Genomic DNA, 22,240 nt, shown 5'->3' with positions numbered 1-22,240 from the left:
TTAAAATAAGCGTCTTTAAGATGTATATGGTTTATGTAAATCCACGTTAGAGACGTAACTTACGTGTCCTTACTGGAGCTCCCCTGTTTGCTAACGTTATATATAATAAAACGTGATTTTACAGCAAAATCACAACCACTGTGTAACGTCTTTACACCTTCAACAATTCAGCAGTTTACAGTAGATCAATGCAATTTTAACACAAGGAACCGTGTTTACTCACATTTGAAAGCACCCGCGTCGCCGATCTCTGCGATGTTTGATAATGACGTATCCTCTCGCGTGGCCTCCAGAGATAGAAAAGTATCCATCGGTTGAGCACTCGAAAATCTGGCCGAAAGCAGTAAGCCATCCGGGAACTTCTCGCCTACTCTTTTGTGAATACTAACGTACTGCTTCCTTCACGTACTGTTTTCGCCTACTATATAGTAGGAAAGTAGGCATATTCGAATGCACTTAAGTCCGAATCTCGCGATAATTAGTACGTCACCCAGGTAATTCTCGCCAACTCTTTTAGATTTGTACATACTTTTTTGCTCGCCTACTCTTTTTCCCATACTAAATAGTAGGGAAGTATGCGGTTTCGGACGCAGCCACGGTCTCTCGCACCTCAGTGTCTGGTCTCGTCTCTCAATGCTACAGACTCACCTTACCTGAAAATACTTTCCTGTTGTCCTGTGGTTTCCTTCGTCCAACGTCATCGTGTTCACCTTCGTCCATCAGTGTTCACCATATCTGCTTTATTATCATCGCACTCAAGTTATCCTGCATTGCTCACTCTGCACTTCAATAAACTTGTTATTTGTTTACATCTGCCTTGTCTGCTGCCTTTCTATGGATGTGACACATACAATTAGGGCTGAAACGATTCATTGAGTTACTCGATTAACTCGATTACAAAAATTCCTTGAGGCAAAAACTCTGCCTCAAAGCCTCGTTAAATTCCTATGACGCGCACTATACACGCAGGGATCTGATTGTTTCACACGGACCGTTGTTCAATATTCAGGAAGCACACCATAGCATGTGATACATTTTGTATTTAGTTGGCGCGATGGCGGAGAGTAAAGATGTCCATAAACGGCAGAGAATGTCTAAAGTTTGGGATCGCTTCCTTTCAGCGTCGCTGAAACAAGGTAACGATTCTGTCCCCCGCATTTTTTTTTTTTTGACCCAGCGCCAATATTTCCACCCGTGCCTAAGCCTATACATTGATGTTCTCTGATTTTAATCCTTACTGTATTTGTAGTGATGTCGTGATGCGGTTTGACTAGATATGATGTTTAGCTTTGATGTTTTTAAGTAGTAAACATATTCACGTTCAATTGCAAGAGAGTATAGCTTCACACACACACACATGCACCCTCGTCTCTCTCACGCGCCACTCAGACCAATTGCGGCAATGCATCACATATGCTTAAACTTTTATGTAGCCACGCAACAATAATTTCAGCATGCATTCACTGTATACACCGGGACGTGATGGAGGAACAAATATTGTATTGCAGTCTTTGCGAGACCTTGTTTGTAGGCTATGTCACGTCTGCCAAATAGTTACAGACAACAACAAAAAATGAAACTCCCCAGCCTGCTTCTCCAAATCCACTCGTACTTTTGGGGAAGACATAATCGGCTACCAAAGTAATTGAGCATAGAACATTTTCAATTAACAAAAAAATATAATACTACAAAACATGCTATACTTCAACTAGCCTAAGTGAAAAACAAAATGCTGTTCTTTTTCTATTTAACAAAATGCATATTTGCAATAAAACATTCCCCTTTTCAAAGCTACACTTATTTTTTTTTTAATAAATTGTATACATTGTGTACCTGTTTGGCTTGATATTTTATATTCATTTCATTTATTTTTGTTCTTCGGTGGGTAATTTGCAGAAGGTGCAATCCTTTTTTTGTAATGTTGTATTAAGAAGACAAAACTAAGGCCAAATGGCCTTTACTATTTAAGTATGTATTCATAGTTTTACATGTTATACATGTTTTACAGTAAGTTGACTTAACTGTATTGTTATATAATTGTTGGCACTGGCACTTATAAACACTAAATTGGTAAAAATTGCAATAAATAGGCTTAGTTTTGGAGCCAAATGTTGGAGTTGGAATAAATACCTCTGTTTTTTTTGTTTTGTTTTTTGGAGAAATAAAAGCCAAATGCTTGATCATTTTACAGCCACATCATTTTCGTTATGCATTATTTGTTTTGGTTGTTTAAAAACACAAAAAAAATTTTTATCCGATTAATCGATAGATTAAGTGCTAGATTTATCGATTACAAAAAGAATCGATAGCTGCAGCCCTACATACAATGCATTTTAGCAGGCTTAATTAAGCATGAAAATAACTGAAGGAAATATTTATTTGATGAACAAATGAAGCCAACTAATATGATTTATATTCTTTTGGTTTCTCTACCAATACATTTAAAAATTACAAATGCAGTGAAAATACAGGTATCGGTATCGGCGAGTACCAAAAATGAAAGTATCGGTATCGGACTCGTTCTGGAAAAAGTGGTATCGGTGCATCCCTAACCATTTGTAAGCATGAGGTATACATTCCATTTTTAAACATAAGCAACATGTTTTTCTACCTTACAATGAAGTTGAAAGTCGTTCAGTGGTGTATTTAACCCTCTGGGGTCTGGGCTGTTTTTGGGGCCCTTGAGATGTTCTGACATGCCCTGACATTTGTGCTTTTTTCAGTTGCTTATAAACATATTAATGGCAAAGGTGTAAATTCACTCTATATAGCACAAACAGGGCTACCATAATATGTGAGCCACGTGTATGTACATGTTTTCATTTTTGAGAGAATAATGTTTATGCATGGTTATTGAAAAAACTAAAAACTAAAGTTTCTGAAATAAGGCCACAAAACACATAGTAAATATGTGTCAATAAGACTTTTGACTAATGGATGTCGTCGCCTACAGTTTTTTCTTCAAAATGATGTGAAAATCATCCTGCCTAATCATTCACATAAAACGATACATTGATTTAAGTTTTGTGAAACATTTTTAGTTTGGAAAGCCAATATGCGGATGGGGCGTAAACGATCATGCATATTTAGTAGTTAACACCTGATGTGCTGAAGGGCCGCTGTGCCTTGGTGAAACGGTGTTTGTACGTGAAGAGCTCTTTTCCAAAACGCCATAAACCTAAAAAGCTGCCTCAAAGATCCACCAAAAGTAATGATTATGAATATGTAAAATATTGCAATAAGACATTTTAATTGTTTATTAACTTCTGGCAAAGATGAAGTTGACAATAGGCTATTGACTCGCGATCTGCGCAGTAGGCTAGTGAACGCACCGGAGAAATGCACATTTATTGGGCTACATAGTTTTTTGTTTTGGATGGTTTTGTTTAGAACCAGCTTTCTGTAAATATATTTCACATTTTTTAGACATGTGAGGCAAGTAGGCTACGGTCTGGTTAATGATGATCTCCAGTTCAAACACCTTATGTTGTGATTGCTAGCCTATATTTACTTTTTATGTATTAAATCCAGGAAATTTGTTAATGAAAAAATTATTAAAATTAAGATACAATTAATACAAAACGAAATTCGTTTTAAAGAAAGGATTTGTACTTTCTGTTTTGAGGTCTCTGTGAAAGTTTGAAAGTCTTTTAGTGCTGATTTCAGAGCGCTCGCGTCCATAATGGAGAACTGTCACGTAATATTGTTTTTTCCTCATAAATGTGAACACGAAAAATAAAAGACAAAAGACTTTTAAGTAAAACTTACTCCGAAATTGTGTCCTCGGCGGGATCAATTCGCTCTTCAAAATGTTGCCGTTCGTCGTCTGAGTTACAATCTTCCTCTGAGGAAAAGGTGCATTCTTCCTCGCTGTCCAGAATCATCTGAAGGGCGTCTTTACCGGAGAAGCGTGCCATACTCAAAACGCGATGAACTATCAGTAAGTCTGATGAAGAAACTGTGTTTTTATGGCATTGATCGGGGGGCGTATGCGATGCATACTAGATCACCTAAACTATTTACCATGTGAAAAGCGCCGGGGGCGCTAATTGAAACCTCTGCCGGAACAGAGGTGCATGGATTCAACACAGAGTTAATGGTATTAAATAAAACTCTAGGTTCATGGCAACTGCTAGTTATGACTGAAGAAAGATAGTGCATCTTCGCCGCCTTCACAGTAATGAAGACCACCTCACCTATAGCCTTATTATTAAATGCCTGTTTCTCTCGCCTGTGTTTCTCTCTGTCTGACACATGAATATAAATAATAAATAGAAATCTCTTGGCAAAATATCTGGTGTAGCTTCCGCATATGATGAATACTCTTTCAAAAGATGTGTAATAGCGCCCCCTATCGTATAACAATGTAACTGAGGAACAGTGTGTTAGCAATGCTCATTGTAGATCGTATATTTCATCAACTGTGTTTGTTTTTTATTTAAAAATGTAAAAGTGGCAATGCATCATTCCTTTAAATAAAAAATAAATAAAATGCAATAGATGATTCACTTTTGAATGTTACTATATTCAAAGGCATTTTTAATATGTTTGGAGGGCTGAATTACTCAAATTGAGTCATTAAATAAATATTATATAAGGAGATGTTTGTAGTAGAGCATTTGCCAGTATAAATGTAATTTCTGAAGAAACAAAAGTCAAGTCGCTTTTTACAATACAGATTGTTTCAAAAGAGCTTTACAGTGATAACAGGAAAATAATAATAATAATAATAATAATAATAATAATTATTCATTACATTTATATAGCGCTTTTCTCGTCACTCAAAGCGCTTTACATAGAAAGGGGAAAATCTCCTCACCCACCACCAATGAAATAAGCAAAATAATGCAACAAAGTTTGTTTTGGCTGTACAGCAGATCTAGAAGAAAATATAGTTGTAGTCCAGCTTAAGTAAATTCAGTGTGGATTAATTTCTGTTGTAAAAAAGTTATTAATTTAGTTCATTTATCTATACAGCTGCTCTGGAGAAAACAGTGATGTCATCGTCCAGCTCAGTTTAGTTCTCATATAATGGTGTCAACGCAGGAGATCAATAATATTGTTGAATATTAAGTGTCCTCAACTAAGCAAGCCAGAGGCGACAGTGGCAGGAACTCAAACTCCATCAGTGACAGAATGGAGAAGAAAACCTTGGCAGAAACCAGACTCAGTCGCTCAGTTCTCCTCTGACCAACGAAAAAACAGTGTATGATTATGATTCAGGCATTACAGGTCAGAAGTCAGATTGGATCTGAACATTCAGAATATTTATCCAGTTCCATCTGGTTGAAGGTTTCCTTGTTTGACTTTGGATTGGATCATTCTGTAAAGTTACACAAACACATGTGTGTGTGATGATCACTGTGGGTTTGTGTCTGTTGATTCTGTTGAATGTGATTGTGTCTGTAGTGGCTCTTTATTCACCATCAGCTGATCCAGATAAGGTCAGACTAACATTTATAACCTGTAAGTAAAACACAGAAAGTCAAATGTGTGCAAAATGATTGCATTATCCACCTTAGAACAACTAAATTAAACTACTTGGATGATTAAGTGAGAGATTGTAATATAATACTGATTGTTAAAGCTATTTTAAACATTCAGATTCTGATTTTGTATCTAAGTCACCATGAATGATGACCCTTGACCTTTATCTATAATCCAGTATGACTGTCCTCTTTCTATGTCATTGGCTCAGTTTTTATTTATGATAAAGAAACTAGTGATATTTACCATTATCTTCTATTGCAATTGACATTCTCTCAAAATACATCATTTAGGGATAAAAACAATAACAATAAAAGCAAAATATTGAATTGTTTGAAATAAAAAGAAACTTGAAGATATTTAATTGTTGCTATAAACTATTATAAAAAATAAATGAATCAAACTCTTATTAAACATGTTTATAGTGTGTAATTCACCATCACAAGGAAAGTAAATTAAGAAGAAACTAAATGAACTTTCAATTAAAATATGAAGCATTTTAATAATAACTACTCACTCAAGCGTCTCCATTTTATAATGTGGATCCTTCTCCATATCTGAGAGCAGCTTCACTCCTGAGTAACTTAGTTTATTTCCAGACAGATTCAGTTGTCTCAGGTGTGAGGGGTTTGATCTCAGAGCTGATCTCAGAGCAGCACAACCTTCATCTGTAACACCACAATAACTCAACCTGTAGAGAACAATGACACTCTTCAGTCTCTCAGTTCAGGATCTACTGCTCAGATCAGCAGGAACTTCACAATTAGTCTAAGGTTCAGACCCACTTCTACAAACTGCGGATTAGTTTCCATTTGATAAAAATTGCAAGAATATTCAATAACACTTTATTTAACAGTGTCCTTGTTACATATGTTACATGTACCTACCACAGTAATAACAGTAAATTATTCAATTACATGCAACTAACCCACAACCAAATCCTAATCCTACTCTAACCCTATACTAAGTAAATGTAGTTGCTTAATATTACTCAGTACCTAAACATATAATTACACTGTAACAATGACACCTTCAAAAAAAGTGTAACTGAATATATATTTTTTATACAAATACCCAAAAATCATCAACATATCGGTATACGAACACGGTTGTCACATCTTTACACCATCCAGTCATGTTTATACTATCATTAATATTGTAAAATGATGTCAGACACATTGGAAAGAATCTAATGAAAATAAAAGCAACAGTCCCATTAGTAATTTCAAAGTAGATTTTTTGTGTGACAATTATTATTTACCATTTGAGACTTCTATAAAATCTTACCCGAGTATTTCCAGTTTACAGTGAGGATCCTGCAGTAGATCAGAAAGCTGCTTGACTCCTGAATATCCTACTTTATTCTCAGACAGACTCAGTTCTCTCAGGTGTGAGGGGTTTGATCTCAGCGCTGAAGTCAGAGCAGCACAACCCTCCTTTGTAACACCACAATCCCTCAACCTGTAGAGAACAATGACACTCTTCAGTCTCTCAGTTCAGGATCTACAGCACAGATAAGCAGGAACTTCACAATCAGAGACTTAATCCACGGTACCATTAACAGGTCCAGTCTAAGGTTCTGACCCGCTTCTACAAACTGCTTGAAGGGGTTAGTTTCCATATCATAAAAATGGCAAGAATATTCGATAACACTTTATTTAACAGTGTCCTTTTTACATATGTTACATGTAATTACAGATGTGGCCATTAAGAATGCGCATCAGAGAGAAAGGGATTCCGTAGTGAAGTTCTCTTGCACATGACGTACATTACCAGTAGGGGGGAGTCATGTTTCTTTGTCAGTTATAGCGTATACTGAAGCCAATAATATGCAACGGATGTGTTTACCTCTCAGGCCGTATTGACAGCAAGTGACATATCTCATAAACGTGTGAGAACCACAGAGTATATTGTTATAAATAAAATATTGATTCTGTTATTAATGGTTTTGCATTGCTTGTCATGGGCGTTTGAACATTACTGTAGAGTAAAACAATTTTATAATAACTTTTTTGTAAAATTACACATGCAAATATCCCGTCCCATTTTAGCAACCTTAATTACCACATTGTGGAATTATTCTTATATAATATTATTATTAACATATTTCTTTGACATTTAAATAGCCTATAAAATAGCCTATTTTGCAAGGACATAATGATGATGTGATCATATGAGTCTAACATAAAATTATATTGCATTTTAATGTCTGTCTTTGTCACAGACATGACCTGTTCAGACATGTTATGCTTTTTATCCTAAATCACACACTAATTTATTTTAGACAGTACAGGTAGCAGAAGTTCACCAAATATGTCTGATATTTTAATAATAGGCACATTGTTAATTCATTGGCCACTTAAAAGTACAATCTGTATATATATATATATATATATATATATATATATATATATATATATATATATATATATATACACACTACCGTTCAAAAGTTTGGGGTCAGTAAGATTTTTAATGTTTTTAAAAGAAGTATCTTCTGCTCACCAAGGCTGCATTTATTTGATAAAAAACAATAAAAAAAACAGTAATATTGTGAAATATTATGACAATTTAAAAATGACTGTTTTATATTTTAATATATTTTAGACTGTAATCTATTCCTGTGATCAAAGCTGAATTTTCAGCATCATTACTCCAGTCTTCAGTGTCACATGATCCTTCAGAAATCATTCTAATATGATGATTTGATGCTCAAGAAACATTCATTATTATTATCAATGTTGAAAACAGTAGTGTACAATTTTTTTCACAATTATTTGATGAATAGAAAGTTCAAAAGAATAGCATTTATCTGAAATCGAAAGCTTTTGTAACATTAAACACTACCGTTCTAAAGTATCGGGTCAGTAAGAATTTTTATTTTATTTTTTTGGGGGGAAAGAAATAAAATAAATCAATACTTTTATTCATCAGGGATGAATCAAATTGATCAAAAGTTGGAGAAAAGACATTTATAATGTCACAAAAGATTCTATTTCAAATACATGCTGTTCTTCTGAACTTTCTATTCATCGAAGAATCCTGTAGCAGGAACTTCACAATCAGAAAGAAAGACTTAATCCACGACACCATTAACAGGTCTAATCTAATTTAAGCATGGTCTTTTTTAAGTGTTTATATTTTCTACGGGGAAAACACGCTACCATATGCACAAGGACAAAAAGGCTCTTTGTAAATGATAATTTTATATATGACTTCTATTGATATGTATTTAGTTTATTTTGGTCCATAAACTCAAAATCAAAGCCATAAGATTAAAAAAACATGTGTATTTATTATGGATTAATTAACAAGAGTTACAACTCAGTAAGGACTAGCAGAAGCCATTGCTTTTTACAACACTTCTCACAATCTCAAAATTTACCTTCATTCAGTCTCTCTTTACATCTGTTCATCCATCAAACAACAGAATGTGGCCATTCAACAATATCTCATCAACAGCTCCTTAAATCTTTTATTCAACAAAATTTAAATATAACCTTAGTTTAAGTAAAATAATCTTTATATATTAAAGACATATGTAATACTTATTTATGTTTGATTTGCTCATGTCATACGCAGAAAAAATCAGGATCACAGAAACTTGTTTTCAATGCTGCCCTGTGACTTATATTGATAAAATAGCTTCGCTACTGAAAAGCTATGTTATATTTATAAGTAATGAGGTGGTAATGTTGGCTGTTTTTTAAGTAGGGTAAACGTACCTATTAAGCTCAAGTACCCATTAAGCACACTACCATCTTGGAGCTCAGATTATAAAAAGAAACAGCAATGTATTATCCTATTTGATGTATTAACCAATTGATGTGTTTGTTACTATATACCTCCTGTAATTTTAAACCAATCAGACCATTGCACACTGAGATATGTGTGTCCATGTGTTCACACTGTCTGGCGGCTATTTTCAAAGCTGTCTGAAAACTTTCACCAGAAGAGGAGCCCCTCAGATGTGCATTTTTTATATGTTTAAGCCTTTATTTTGAAGAAGTACATCTTCTTATTGCAAAATTAAGAGATTAATGTTTAGACTTTTGAATATTATAACCTGGAACCTGGATGTGGGAAATAATTACAGTTAGATCTAAAAGATAGTTTTAGCAACATAGCCCAGATGCTACGAACTAGCTTACTAGCTGTATAAGATTGTGTGCTACATTAATATATTACTTCACAGGAATTAATGGCTTGTACTTTTAAATCCATAATATTATAATTTTACATTTTATTGATAGTCTGTGGTTTTAAACTGCTGTAATTTTTAAAGAATTCATATTATTGTTAGGTGAGCTTAAAGGGTGCACTACTATGACAATCACACAGCTTCAGTGTGACATCAATTAGAAAAAGCATAATTTCATAGATATTGTCTATAATAGTTGTTCATATTAAAATTGGTATAAACTTAATACATTACCTAGATGATTAATTTAGCTAAATATTTTCCTTTAAATTTTAATTTAATATTTATTAATTAAAAAATGTTTTTGCTCCAATTAAGCACAGTGTGTGCTCCCTTTAAGCTCACCCACATTAAACGTCTATGTAAATACTTAATAATCAGAATTTAAATATTAACTGATGGTTGTCACTATGTTAATCTTCAAAAAAATGATTAATAAACTTATTTTCACAGTCTTAAGATGACAAAAGCTAGACGAAACTATAGTGTATGCCCAAAGATGAAAGAGGCATGTCATACAAAGAAGGAGCCATCAGAAACCTGTCGTATCTGTCCAAGAAGTTTGGAGTAGACAGGAAAGCTCTGACCCAGAGAGTTAAAGGGATACTCCACTTTTTTTGGAAATAAGCTCATTTTACAACTCCCCCAGAGTTAAACAGTTGAGTTTTACCGTTTTCGAATCCATTCAGCCGATCTCCGGGTCTGGCGGTACCACTTTTAGCATAGCTTAGCATAATGAATTGAACCGGACAAGACCATTAGCATCTCTCTCAAAAAAATTACCAAAGAGTTTCGATATTTTTCCTATTTAAAACTTGACTCTTCTGTAGTTACATCGTGTACTAAGACGGACGGAAAATGAAAAGGTGCGATTTTGAGAGTATAGTTCCTAGCCATATCAGCCTAGAAAATTTAAACTTTACATTTTCCGTCGGTCTTATTACACGATGTAACTACAGAAGAGTCGAGTTTTAAATAGGAAAAATATCGAAACTCTTTGGTCATTTTTTTGAGAGAGATGCTAATGGTCTTGTCCGGTTCAATTCATTATGCTAAGCTATGCTAAAAGTGGTACCGCCAGACCCGGAGATCGGCTGAATGGATTCGAAAACGGTAAAACTCAACTGTTTAACTCTGGGGGAGTTGTAAAATGAGCCTATTTCCAAAAAAAGTGGAGTATCCCTTTAAGGAGCACATTGGTTTGTTTTGTTATTTGATTTTTCAATATGGGTTACATAGCTGAACGTGGACTAGTCTAGATGTTGCAATGAGTTTGAATGACACGTCACTATGAATAGGATAGGCTACCTGATCAAATTGAATGCCTTGTTGCTTGATTTTAGTGTTCTGTTTTTTTTGTGATTGACTCTGTACCTTCAAATAAAACTTTTTTTCAATTATTCCTTAAAAAGGTTGTTTAAAATAAACAAGAATTTTTAATAAAACTTGTTGTGAGCTTATTGGGAACAGGGGTGTGCTTAAAGGGTACAAAACGTACCCATTAAGCACAGCCAGACTTTTTATATTTAATGATGTACATCTTAATTGAAATACTTTTGTCATTTAAAATAAAATGAAATATTATAGTGTGAGAGATTAATATTTTATTTTAAAATAACTTCTTGTACTAAAACCAATATCTTGTGCACTAAAAATGTCTCAATGTAGATTTTGGTGAGCTTAATAGGTACGTTTACCCTAATTAAAGTTAAAGCTTCACTATTAGTAGAGAGACGCTGCACAGATGCAGGTAATTCTCACACACACACACACACACACACAATCCCTCTCTTCACATCTCTGAATTGATTATGCAATTGGCATCACACGTTTACCCGAGTATCTGAAGCCAGTGCTTCTTTCATGTTTCTTGAATCACACCGTGGACTCGCTCGGTCTTGTTTCTTACAAACACATCAGGTGCCATTTTGCATCACAGTTATCAGTTTTATTAAAAAGGAAATATGAGGATTACAGTATTAATAGTACTGTAATATTGTTGCCAGAAGGTTTGTTTTGTACACTGTAATGCAGGGGTGTCCAAACCTGTTCCTGGAGGGTCACTGTCCTGCAGAGTTGAGCTCCAACCCTAATTAAACACACCTGAACAAACTAATCAAGGTCTTCAGACTGACTAGAAACTTCCAGTTGAATGTCATGGAGCTGGTTGGATCTAAACTCTGCAGGAAGTCGCCCTTCAGGTTCAGGATTGGACACTCCTGCTGTAATGGATTATAATACACATGTAAGATTTTGAAAGAGTTTAAAATCAAACGAATATTTAATGTCCACAAAGTTATTTATTTACTGAAAAGCTTTGCATTAATTGTTATGACTGTATATTATCCCTTAAATGGTAGGGGTGGGAATCTCTAGGCACCTCACAATTCGATTACGATTCAGAAGACTGTGATGCGATCATAAAACGATTATCTATGCATCTTTTTTTTTATACAGATTTTCTTTTTTCTCACTGTGTGACTACTTGGTACTTTTAAAGTATTTGTAATGATCTATTATGAATTTACTTCCAATATATTTTATTAATTAAACAAATAGAAATGATCTTGCAATAAATGTTGCGATAGAGTTTGTAATTCGCTTTGCCTTTTCCAAGTTGGGTGGAAGCTTTTAAGGTTGCCCTTGTTTCCACGTCAGCGCTGTTTGATCTGATACGGTTTATAACAGAATTCTGCGCCGAATTTGAATGCTTCCAATTAGATCTCGCTGCAATGTAATTAATTCTGCGGTGAATTCAAATGCTTTATCTCACTGGATCTCCCAGCGCTGTGTAATAACAGTGTCGCGTGATTGAGATCGGCCCACGAGTAAACCGGTTCTGAGCTCGCACTGCGCTAAATGTTTCGCACAGCGCAGCTCAAACGAAAAGCATGGTTTTGTTTCACTTTTGTTTCGTTTGCTGTTTCATGTTTCTTGTATGTAACAGAAGTTGCAGCTCTTATCAATTGGACAACGAGGTGGTCGCACCAGTGGGACCTCTTGTCGCCCATTTGGACGAAGTCTGGAGCCCTACTTGCATAAAGTGTGGCTCTTGTCCAGGTCTTTTTCCCTTCAAATTCATAGAAGCCAAAGTTACGCTAGATTTTAATGCAGAGGGTGCCGGTCGAATTTCTCACTCAACCATCATGCGTCTCAGTTATGTGCACAGATGCATGCCACAGACTGTCCAGGAGCCTTTTTTCAACATTACGTTATCAAGTAACATTTAGAAAATACATTTTTGACATTTGTGATTCGATTCAGAATCGTCCACGTCTGCATCGCGATGCATCTAAGAATCGATTTTTTCCCCCACCCCTATTAAAAGGTTTGAATGTTGAGCTTGTTTGTCCATCTTGGTTCAAATCTGCTTGCTAGGAACATTTTTACTTTGTGGATGCATTAAGTTTCATAAGATATTTAAACTCAAATCAATATTTTGTGTCCAGTTATTTACTTATGTGATAAGTAGGTGTATAATAAGCAGGATAATATACATTCAAATTGTTCTTATGACAGAATAAACTTGACAGGGTGATCAGGACTGAAACAGAGGAGTCTTGTATCGCCCTGAATGCACAACTAGCCGCGGTTTATCCATTACGTATGAGTATTTGTCAAGCTCTTTCTTTTCGTGCATAATTTCCCTGCTTGAAAGGGAGGGACACATCATCAACAGAGGCCTTAAATGGATTCCACTTTTCTTTTTATTGCATCAATTATAATGAAAGTTCAAATAGGCAGACAGAAGAAAGGTAAAAAAACAGAAACAAAAATACAACATATGAAAAGGAATTGCAAATAAAGCTTATTAAATATCCGTTTTTTTTTCCCCCCATTTAGTTCTTTGTATCTCTTTTGATATGCAGCATTCTCAAATGATATCATTAACAAGCTTAATGCCCTTTTTGAGTATAATCTGCATCCAGAAAATTAACCTAAACACTTTGGACCCTATTTTAACAATCTGAAACACTAGTATCAAACGCGAAACGCAAGAAACTTTGTGGGCGGATCTCGGGCGCTGTTGTTATTATACTTGCGGGATAAATGACTCTTGCGCCGGACGCAAATCTAAAATGGGTTGGTCTGGAATAGCTACATTATTAATAGGTGTGGTTTGGGAGTAACGTGCAATAAACCAATCAGAGCGTCGTCTCACATTCCCTTTAAAAACAGGCTTGCTTGTTCCATGGCGGATTGCTATTATGATGGCGGATTTGCCAGGCGCATGCCAGGAGCGGTTTACAGCCGAGGAGACTGACGTTCGCGTCAGGGCTGTAAAAGACAGAGAAGTGACATTGTATGGGGATGGAGAAACCCACCCAAATTAGCTTCGGTTAAACGGGCGTATAATAATTTGGGTAAATGTGTAAGCTAGATTTAAATGCCTATTTTTCACATCTACATGGACACCACAATGATTTCCCTTGTGTGGTAATATTTTTCCTTGTAATTATGTATGGTTTGCAAAAATGGGAACTGCTGCATCTGTGTATATGAGAGAAGCAAAGTGTATGCGCGTTGTGAACACGCTACATTAAGGCCAACCATGCATCCTTAAAATAGCATCTGAATATCGTGCCACTGACTTTAGACTAGGTTTTTCCTGGTCTGTGGCAGAATTGTTTTCTGAAACTGCAAAATAGGAACGTGGAACGTTTGCGCCTGAACACGCCTCCTCTTTTCGCTGAACCGCCCCCGGGAGCGCAAGTTCATTCCCTAATTTACCGACGTGCGTCTGTGAAGGGGAAAAGTCTGCTGTGCGTTGGGTGCAAAATAGGAATGATACATGAATCGGTGTACAAAGTCAATTGCGCTGGGTGCAAGATAGGGCCCTTTATCACAATCGTCACTCTCTGCCATGATTAAATCGAAATACAAACAAAGGTACACAAATCAATACACCAGTAACTTAATAACATTGATATTTGCTACACAACTAAATTTATTATATTAATTAACTAAACTAAATTTAGCTTGTAATAGTCACGTAATGAGCAGTTACAGAAAATAGGTCACGGAATATCGAGCACAGACAGATATGCTGCGTCACAAACAAATTCGCCTTCAACCGCTACACTAGTGTCATTCGCTTCAATTCACAGAAGCAAAACTAATTATTAAATATCTCACCGGCTGCCAAATACAAATACGATGTATTGAACATTTGTGTACAACTCGTCTCATACACACAAACTCTTTTTTTTACTGTAATCCGCCCCTCTACTATTTCTGTTTTGTCTTTATTTATTTTTTATTTGTTAATCATTTATTTATAATTAATTTATATTTCCTCCAGTTTGACCTGACAGTACTAGTAAGTGAAAACTAAAAAAAAATTGGAAAGAAAAATAACATATTTATACAATCTTACCCCAGTATCTCCAGCTTACAGTGAGGATCCTTGAGTAGATCAGAGAGCAGATTCATCCCTGATGCTCCTAGTTTATTTAATGATAGATCCAGTTCTCTCAGGTTTGAGGGGTTTGATCTCAGAGCTGAGGTCAGAGCAGCACAACCTTCATCTGTAACACCACAATCACTCAACCTGTAGAGAACAATGACACTCTTCCGTCTCTCAGTTCAGGAAACACTGATATAAATTATATGATTTATATGAATTTCTCCTCAACAGATTTTTATATGAAAGCAGTTGTCACCTCTTCACATCATCCAATCATGTTTATAACTTTCAAAAACGATCAAAAGTAGAATGACCTCAGAAGCTTTGGAAAGAATCTAATGAAGATGAAACATCCTTTTCAGGTACTTGATGGTAAAAAAATTGTATACAGTGGTGGTCAGAATGAATGGAACCCCTGGTAAATATGATCAAAAATGGCTGTAAAAAAATAAATCTGCATTGTTTATCCTTTTGATCTTTCATTCAAAAAATTCACACAAATCTAACCTTTCAATGAAGGAAAAAAATTGAAAGTGGGGGTAAATCACAATAATTGGCACCCCTAGAATTTTTTACGAGTAAAATATCTCTGAAGTATATTCCCATTAATATTTACCTTTATTTAGCACACCAGGGTGACTAGGAACATGAAATTGTCTAGCTATAACTTCTTGCTTCATAGGAGTTTAAATATATATGACGAATACACAAAGGCCAAATTTCTTTAATCATCCATCACAATGAGTAAAACCAAAGAATATAGTTCTGATGTGCATCAAAAGATTGTTGAGCATCACAAAATAGAAAGTGGCTGTAAGAAAAGAATTGAAAATCCCCATTTTGACCATCAGGGCAATAATTAAGAAGTTCCAATCAACTAAAGATGTTACGATTCTGCCAGGAAGAGGACGTGTGTCTATATTGTCTTAATGCACGGTGAGGAGGAAAGTTTGAGTGGCCAAAGACTCTCCAAGGATCACAGATGGAGAATTGCAGAGATTACTTGAGTCTTGGGGGTCAGAAAGCCTAAAACATTTTTTTCAAACAACCCTTACATCACCACATGTTGTTTGGGAGGGTTTCAAGAAAAATCCTCCTCGCTCCTCCAAAAATAAACTCCAGCTTATTCAGTTGTAAGACATGACAGGAACGTTAAAAGGGACCGGATTCTATGGTCAGATGAAACAAAAAAAGGGCTTTTTGGCAGCAAACCCACCAGATGTGTTTGGTGCACACAGGGATTAAAATTACCCCATGCCTACGGTTAAATATACTGCTGGATTGTATATGTTGTGGGCCTATTTTTTTGCTGGAGGTCCTGGACATTGTTCAGATACATGGTATTATGGATTCTAGCAAATACCAACAGATAAAAAAAATCAAAACCTGACTGCCACTTCTAGAAATCTTACAATGGGCCGTGGCTGGATCTTCCATCAGGACAACGATCAGAAACAAACATTAAAATCAACACAAAAATGGGTAACTGAGCACAAAATGAAGCTTCTGCCATGACCGTCACAGTTCCCTGACCTGAACCCTATAGAAAATGAGTGGGGTGAACTGAACAGAAGAAGCACCAACACAAACTTGTGAATCTGAAGGAACTGGAGAGATTCTGTATGGAGGAATGGTCTCTGATTTCTTGTCAGTTATTCTCCAAACTCATCAGGCATTATAGAAGAAAACTCAGATCTGTTATCTTGGCAAAAGGAGGTTGCAAAAAGTATTTAATAATAGGGAACCAATAATTATGGCCAGCGTGTTTTGGAGAAAAGCATTTATTTTATAATGTGATTTACCCCCCACTTTCAATTCTTTTACTTCAATGAAAGGTTAGATTTTTGCACATTTTTTGAATGAAAGATCAAAAGGATAAACAATGCAGATTTATTTTTTTACAGCCATTTTTGACCATATTTACCAGGGGTGCCATTAATTCTGACCACAACTGTATATTATTTTTTATATCATTCATTATTTGCCACAGGAGAAAAAGACTTTTATAAAATCTTACCACAGTATCTCCAATTTACAGTGAGGATCCTGCAGTAGATCAGAAAGCTGCTTGACTCCAGAATCCCCTACTTTATTCCATGACAGATCCAGTTCTCTCAGGTGTGAGGGGTTTGATCTAAGGGCTGAAGTCAGAGCAGCACAACCTTCATCTGTAACACAACAATCCCTCAACCTGTAGAGAACAATGACACTCTTCAGTCTCTCAGTTCAGGAAACACTGATTTAAATTATATGATATATATGAATTTCTCCTTTTACAGTATTGCTTTGCAACAAAAGCACATGCTAAAATCATAAACATTATCATTTTTTAACAGTGTAGAGATTTTTGTCAGTGTGACTTACTGAACTGATCTGGATTCTTTAACCACAGGCAGCAGCTTCTGAAGAACTTCAACTGCTGTATTTTGTGCTCCAATAAACTGGCTTAGATCAAAAACATCCGTCTTCTGCTCTGATGTCAGCAACACATAAACCAGAGCTGACCACTGTGAAGAGGAGAGTTTGGTTTCTCCTATTTTTCCAGATTTCAGATAACGTTGGATCTCCTGCATCAGAGAATCATCACCCAGTTCATTCAGACAGTAGAACAGATTGATGGATCTCTCTGGAGAGCGATTCTCCCTGATCTTCTGTTTGATGTACTGAAATGTTTCCTCTTTGTTGTAGGAGCAGCTTCCAGTCTGTGTCAGTAGTTCTCGTAAGAGAGTCTGATTGGACTCCAATGAGAGACCCAGAAGGAAACGCAGGAAAAGGTCCAGATGTCCATTCTTACTCTGTAAAGCCTCATCCACAGCTATCTGATGCAGACCTGGTAATGGATTAAATCTCTTCCAATATGCATTTATACAGTTGTTTGTACAGGAGATGTGCACATATAGAGCTGCTAGATGTTCCTGGATGCTCAGATGAACAAAGCAGAAGACTTTCCCCTGATACAAGCCCAACTCCTCTCTGAAGATCTGAGTGCACAATCCTGAGTAAACTGATGCATCTGTCACATCAATGCCACACTCTCTCAGGTCTTCCTCATAGAAGATCAGGTTGCCTTTCACAAGATGCTGGAAAGCCAGTTTCCCCAGTTTGAGAATCATGTCTTCATCTTTCACTCTCTGCTCATAGTCCTTCTCATGTTTGATGTTTGTCTGAATGATCAGGAAGTGAGTGTACATTTGAGTGAGAGTCTTGGGAATCTCTCCTCTCTCTGCTTCACTCAACATCTTCTCTAGAACAGTGGCTGAGATCCAGCAGAACACTGGGATGTGGCACATGATGTGGAGGCTCCTCGAGGACTTCAGGTGTGTGATGATTCCTTTAGCTAATCTCTTTTTAATGATTCTCTTCCTGAAGTATTCCTCCTTCTGTGGCTCATTGAAGCCTCGTACCTCTGTCACTCGATGGACACACTCAGAAGGGACGAGATCCGCTGCTGCTGGTCTGGAGGTGATCCAGATGAGAGACGAGGGAAGCAGATTCCCCTCAATGAGGTTCATCAGCAGCTCGTCCACTGAGGCTGATTCAGATATATTACACAGTTTCACTTTGCTCTTAAAGTTCAGAGACAGACGACACTCATCCAGACCATCAAAGATGAACAACACTTTATATTCATCACTGGATATTTCCATTTCTTTTGTTTTAGGGAAAAAGCCATGAAGAAGTTCTGAAAGACTGAGTGTTTTGTCCTTCATCAAGTTGAGCTCTCTGAAAGGAAGTGGAAATATGAGCTGGACGTCCTGATTCTCTTTCCCTTCAGCCCAGTCCAAGATGAACTTCTGCACAGAGACTGTTTTCCCAATTCCAGCGACTCCTTTTGTCAGCACAGTTCTGATGCGTTTGTCTTGTCCAGGTAAAGGTCTAAAGATGTCATTGCATTTGATTGGTGTGTCCTCTGTTGCTGCTCTCCTGGATTGTGTCTCAATCTGTCTCACCTCATGCTCTTTATTGATCTCTCCACTTTCACTCTCTGTGATGTAGAGCTCTGTGTAGATCTCATTCAGGAGTGTTGGGTTTCCCCGCTTTGCTGTTCCTTCATACAGACACTGAAACTTCTTCAGCAGATCTGATTTAAATGTGTTGTGGACCAGTTGAGAATCATGACTGAAAGAATAAATTATTAGATTACAACATAAATTAAAGAAGTAAAAGTGATAGTAAAATATCCTTATGACAGAAATTTTGTACCTCAGATTATATGACACGTGTCTTCCCTTAAATGTTCCTCGAGTGTCCATAAAATGTTCACTAATTATGGAAAGAACAGAGACAATACAATTAAGTAGAGAAAACAGAGACAAGAATTCATGAATAATTCACTATTTTGTAGAGGGGAGTCAAAACAACACAGAGACTGGTAGATCTATTAGTAAAATTTGACTTCATCGATTCTTGCTATATAAACCCTTTAACCTGTTAAGCTGCAACCCCACTTTTGAAAAATCCCAAGAAATGACATACCCAAACTGAAACAGATACAGTTCATGAACCCTTTGTACTAAAAGCACAAGTATGATCTCATTTGAAAGCTGACACCTGGCAGTTTATTGTAAATGTAGAATTAATTATTGTCATAATGACAAAAATTGTTATAAATAGCTTCAAAGTTTTGTAAAGTTATTAGAAATTATTTTTTATGAAATATCCTCATGAAAATAAAATTGAAGTTGGCACTGGAGCAATCTAGAAATGCACTACAGCTAATGCCACATGTCTAAACATTTTATGTTTAAAATCTTAAGATAATAAGTCCAAAACTCTGTATTTAGTGAAATGTTTTTCAAGACCATGTCATGTGACTTTATTTTGATTTGACGCTAAGATGCTTCTGATGTTTATTGCCATCTTCTAACCATCTATCCAGTATATTGTCTTTATTGTTTTGTGGTGCAAACGAGCCCCATTCAGTCTCAGTCTCCCCCTGCACACATTCACACCTCTCCAGCCTGGTTATGGCTGTAAATATGCATTTCTTTTGTCTGCATTATAGTTACTAACGACTGGCTATTCACAGGCTATTCATATGGTTTCAGTCACTAATTTCTTTTCTCAAAGATCACCCTTACATTTTAAACTGTATCAAATGCATTTATTGAATAAAGAAACATTTCAGTAAGCATTCAAAAAATAATAAAAATATAACTTCTAGGTGGCAGGTGCACCTAGGGCTAGCTAGCATGTTAGCTTAGCACACCATCAATACACGACAATTTATGAGATTAAAACCATGTTTGTGCTTATAAACTTACTTTATAAAGCAAATCGAGTATTTTAAATAATTTTCTGTGATCTAATTTGGCTTCAGATAAAAAATCAGACAGAAAATATACTATTGGATAGTGTTCTGCACAACGATTCTATATAGATTAGCATTACATTATAAATATAATCTATTATTATGGAAATACCTGGCATGGATTGAAAAACACAGGTAACTCAAATATCATAGCAAACATGTTTATTGTCTTCAAAATGTCTGTATCTGCATGTTACATCCATAGTTACAGCGCGATCTCTTGTTAGCTGTGTGTGTGTTCGAGGCTTCCTGGATTGTCACATGATTATGGCACTTCTTCATGTTCATATACTGTGCACAGGGCGGCGAGGGCGCCCTCAGGCTATTGGTATGAATTGAAAACACATTAACAGAGTATGCAAACGCTCATAATGATTACATCGACGCATTTGGGTATAAATTCAATAAATATTATTCCTGTCTATAGAAATCTGATGTAAACCTATGAGAATATATCAATATTTCTCCAAATCTGCACATTTTTGAGCTAAAGCCTAGAAGGACGTTGATTTGTGTATCGCTGTCATGACGACGGCACGGGAGTTTTTTTATGAATGAAAGCGGCTGACGCGCATAATTCATATCAAAGGTATCGACTCATTTTTTCATTTCATAACTCCTGACACAAATTAAGAAATAACTGTCGCTATAAGTTTCTCAGAATACAATAGTGGTCAAATTCTGAAACTTGAATCTTATATCTTTTTAATGATGTATAGTTTGTCAAGGTATAACATTAAATCTGATAGTAACTTTGAACTATATATAAATAAAACCGCTTCAGTGCGCCCGCGCTCTGGCAACGGTTAACAGGTTAAAGGAACACACCAACTTTTTGGGACTTTAGCTTATTCACCGTATCCCCCAGAGTTAGATAAGTCCACACACACCCTTCTCATCTCCGTGCGTGCCGTAACTCTGTCTGACGCACCCATCGCTAGCCTAGCTTAGCACAAAGACTGGAGGTAAACGGCTCCAGCTAGCATACTGCTCCCAATAAGTGACAAAATATCGCCAACATTCTCCTATTTACATGTTGTGATTTGTATAGTTACAGCTCGACAAATAACAAAGTCACATGAGACACAGCCATCTTCTAACCGTATACATACTGGGAACTATATTCTCAGAAGGCGAAGCACTGCTACTTGGGTGGAGTGATTTGCTCGCAGCACCTGAGAATACCCGTGGTGAGGAGCAGAGAGTTCGCTCAGAGTTGGAGTAAATCACTCCGTAGAAGTAGCAGTGCTTCGCCTTCTGAGAATATAGTTCCCAGTATGTATACGGTTAGAAGATGGCTGTGTCTCATGTGACCTTGTTATTCGTACACGCTGTGACTATACAAATCACAACATGTAAATAGGAAAATGTTGGCGTTATATTTTCACTTATTGGGAGCAGTATGCTAGCTGGAGCCGTTTACCTCCAGTCTTTGTGCTAAGCTAGGCTAGCGGTGGGTGCGTCAGACAGAGTTACGGCACGCACGGAGATGAAAAGGGTATGTATGGGCTTATCTAACTCTGGGGGATACGGTGAATAAGCTAAAGTCCCAAAAAGTCGGCGTGTTCCTTTAAACTGCTCTCTGTACTTATAGTACTTTGTGTGTGTGTGTCTGTGTGTGTCTGTTAATTGTGATATATTTATGTATAATATGGAAACATGTTTATTTTATTTTTTTTCCCCATTTTATTTATCTATGTTTGTATATGTCTATTGCTTTGGCAATATTGTGCTATCCTACACAGTCATGCCAATAAAGCTAATTTGAACTGAATTGAAATGTTTGTCTGTGTGAAGACTTTGGATTGAAGACCGGATTGCTTTCATAGTGTAA

General features: G+C 36.3%; 1 protein-coding gene and 1 long non-coding RNA gene across 2 annotated transcripts in view; one reads left to right on the top strand and one right to left on the bottom strand.

Moving 5' to 3' along the window:
- LOC307163795 overlaps window positions 1-5,187 on the top strand; it is a 213,455-nt gene extending 208,268 nt beyond the window's left edge. The window contains exon 2 of the long non-coding RNA XR_013822152.1: window positions 4,949-5,187. This is a non-coding gene — a long non-coding RNA (uncharacterized lncRNA). The remainder of the gene's footprint in view (window positions 1-4,948) is intronic.
- LOC307163661 (uncharacterized protein) overlaps window positions 1-22,240 on the bottom strand; it is a 435,973-nt gene that overhangs the window by 209,181 nt on the left and 204,552 nt on the right. Inside the window, exons 17-18 of the mRNA XM_079879801.1 lie at window positions 17,113-17,286; window positions 15,066-15,239 (exon numbers count right to left, since the gene is read on the bottom strand). Coding sequence (XP_079735927.1) covers window positions 15,066-15,239; window positions 17,113-17,286 — 348 coding nt within the window. The remainder of the gene's footprint in view (window positions 1-15,065; window positions 15,240-17,112; window positions 17,287-22,240) is intronic.

This window comes from Squalius cephalus (assembly GCF_949319135.1).
Source record: "Squalius cephalus genome assembly, chromosome: 8".
In the NCBI taxonomy this organism is placed as follows: Eukaryota; Metazoa; Chordata; class Actinopteri; order Cypriniformes; family Leuciscidae; genus Squalius; species Squalius cephalus.
This window is presented reverse-complemented; position numbering and strand designations above follow the sequence as displayed.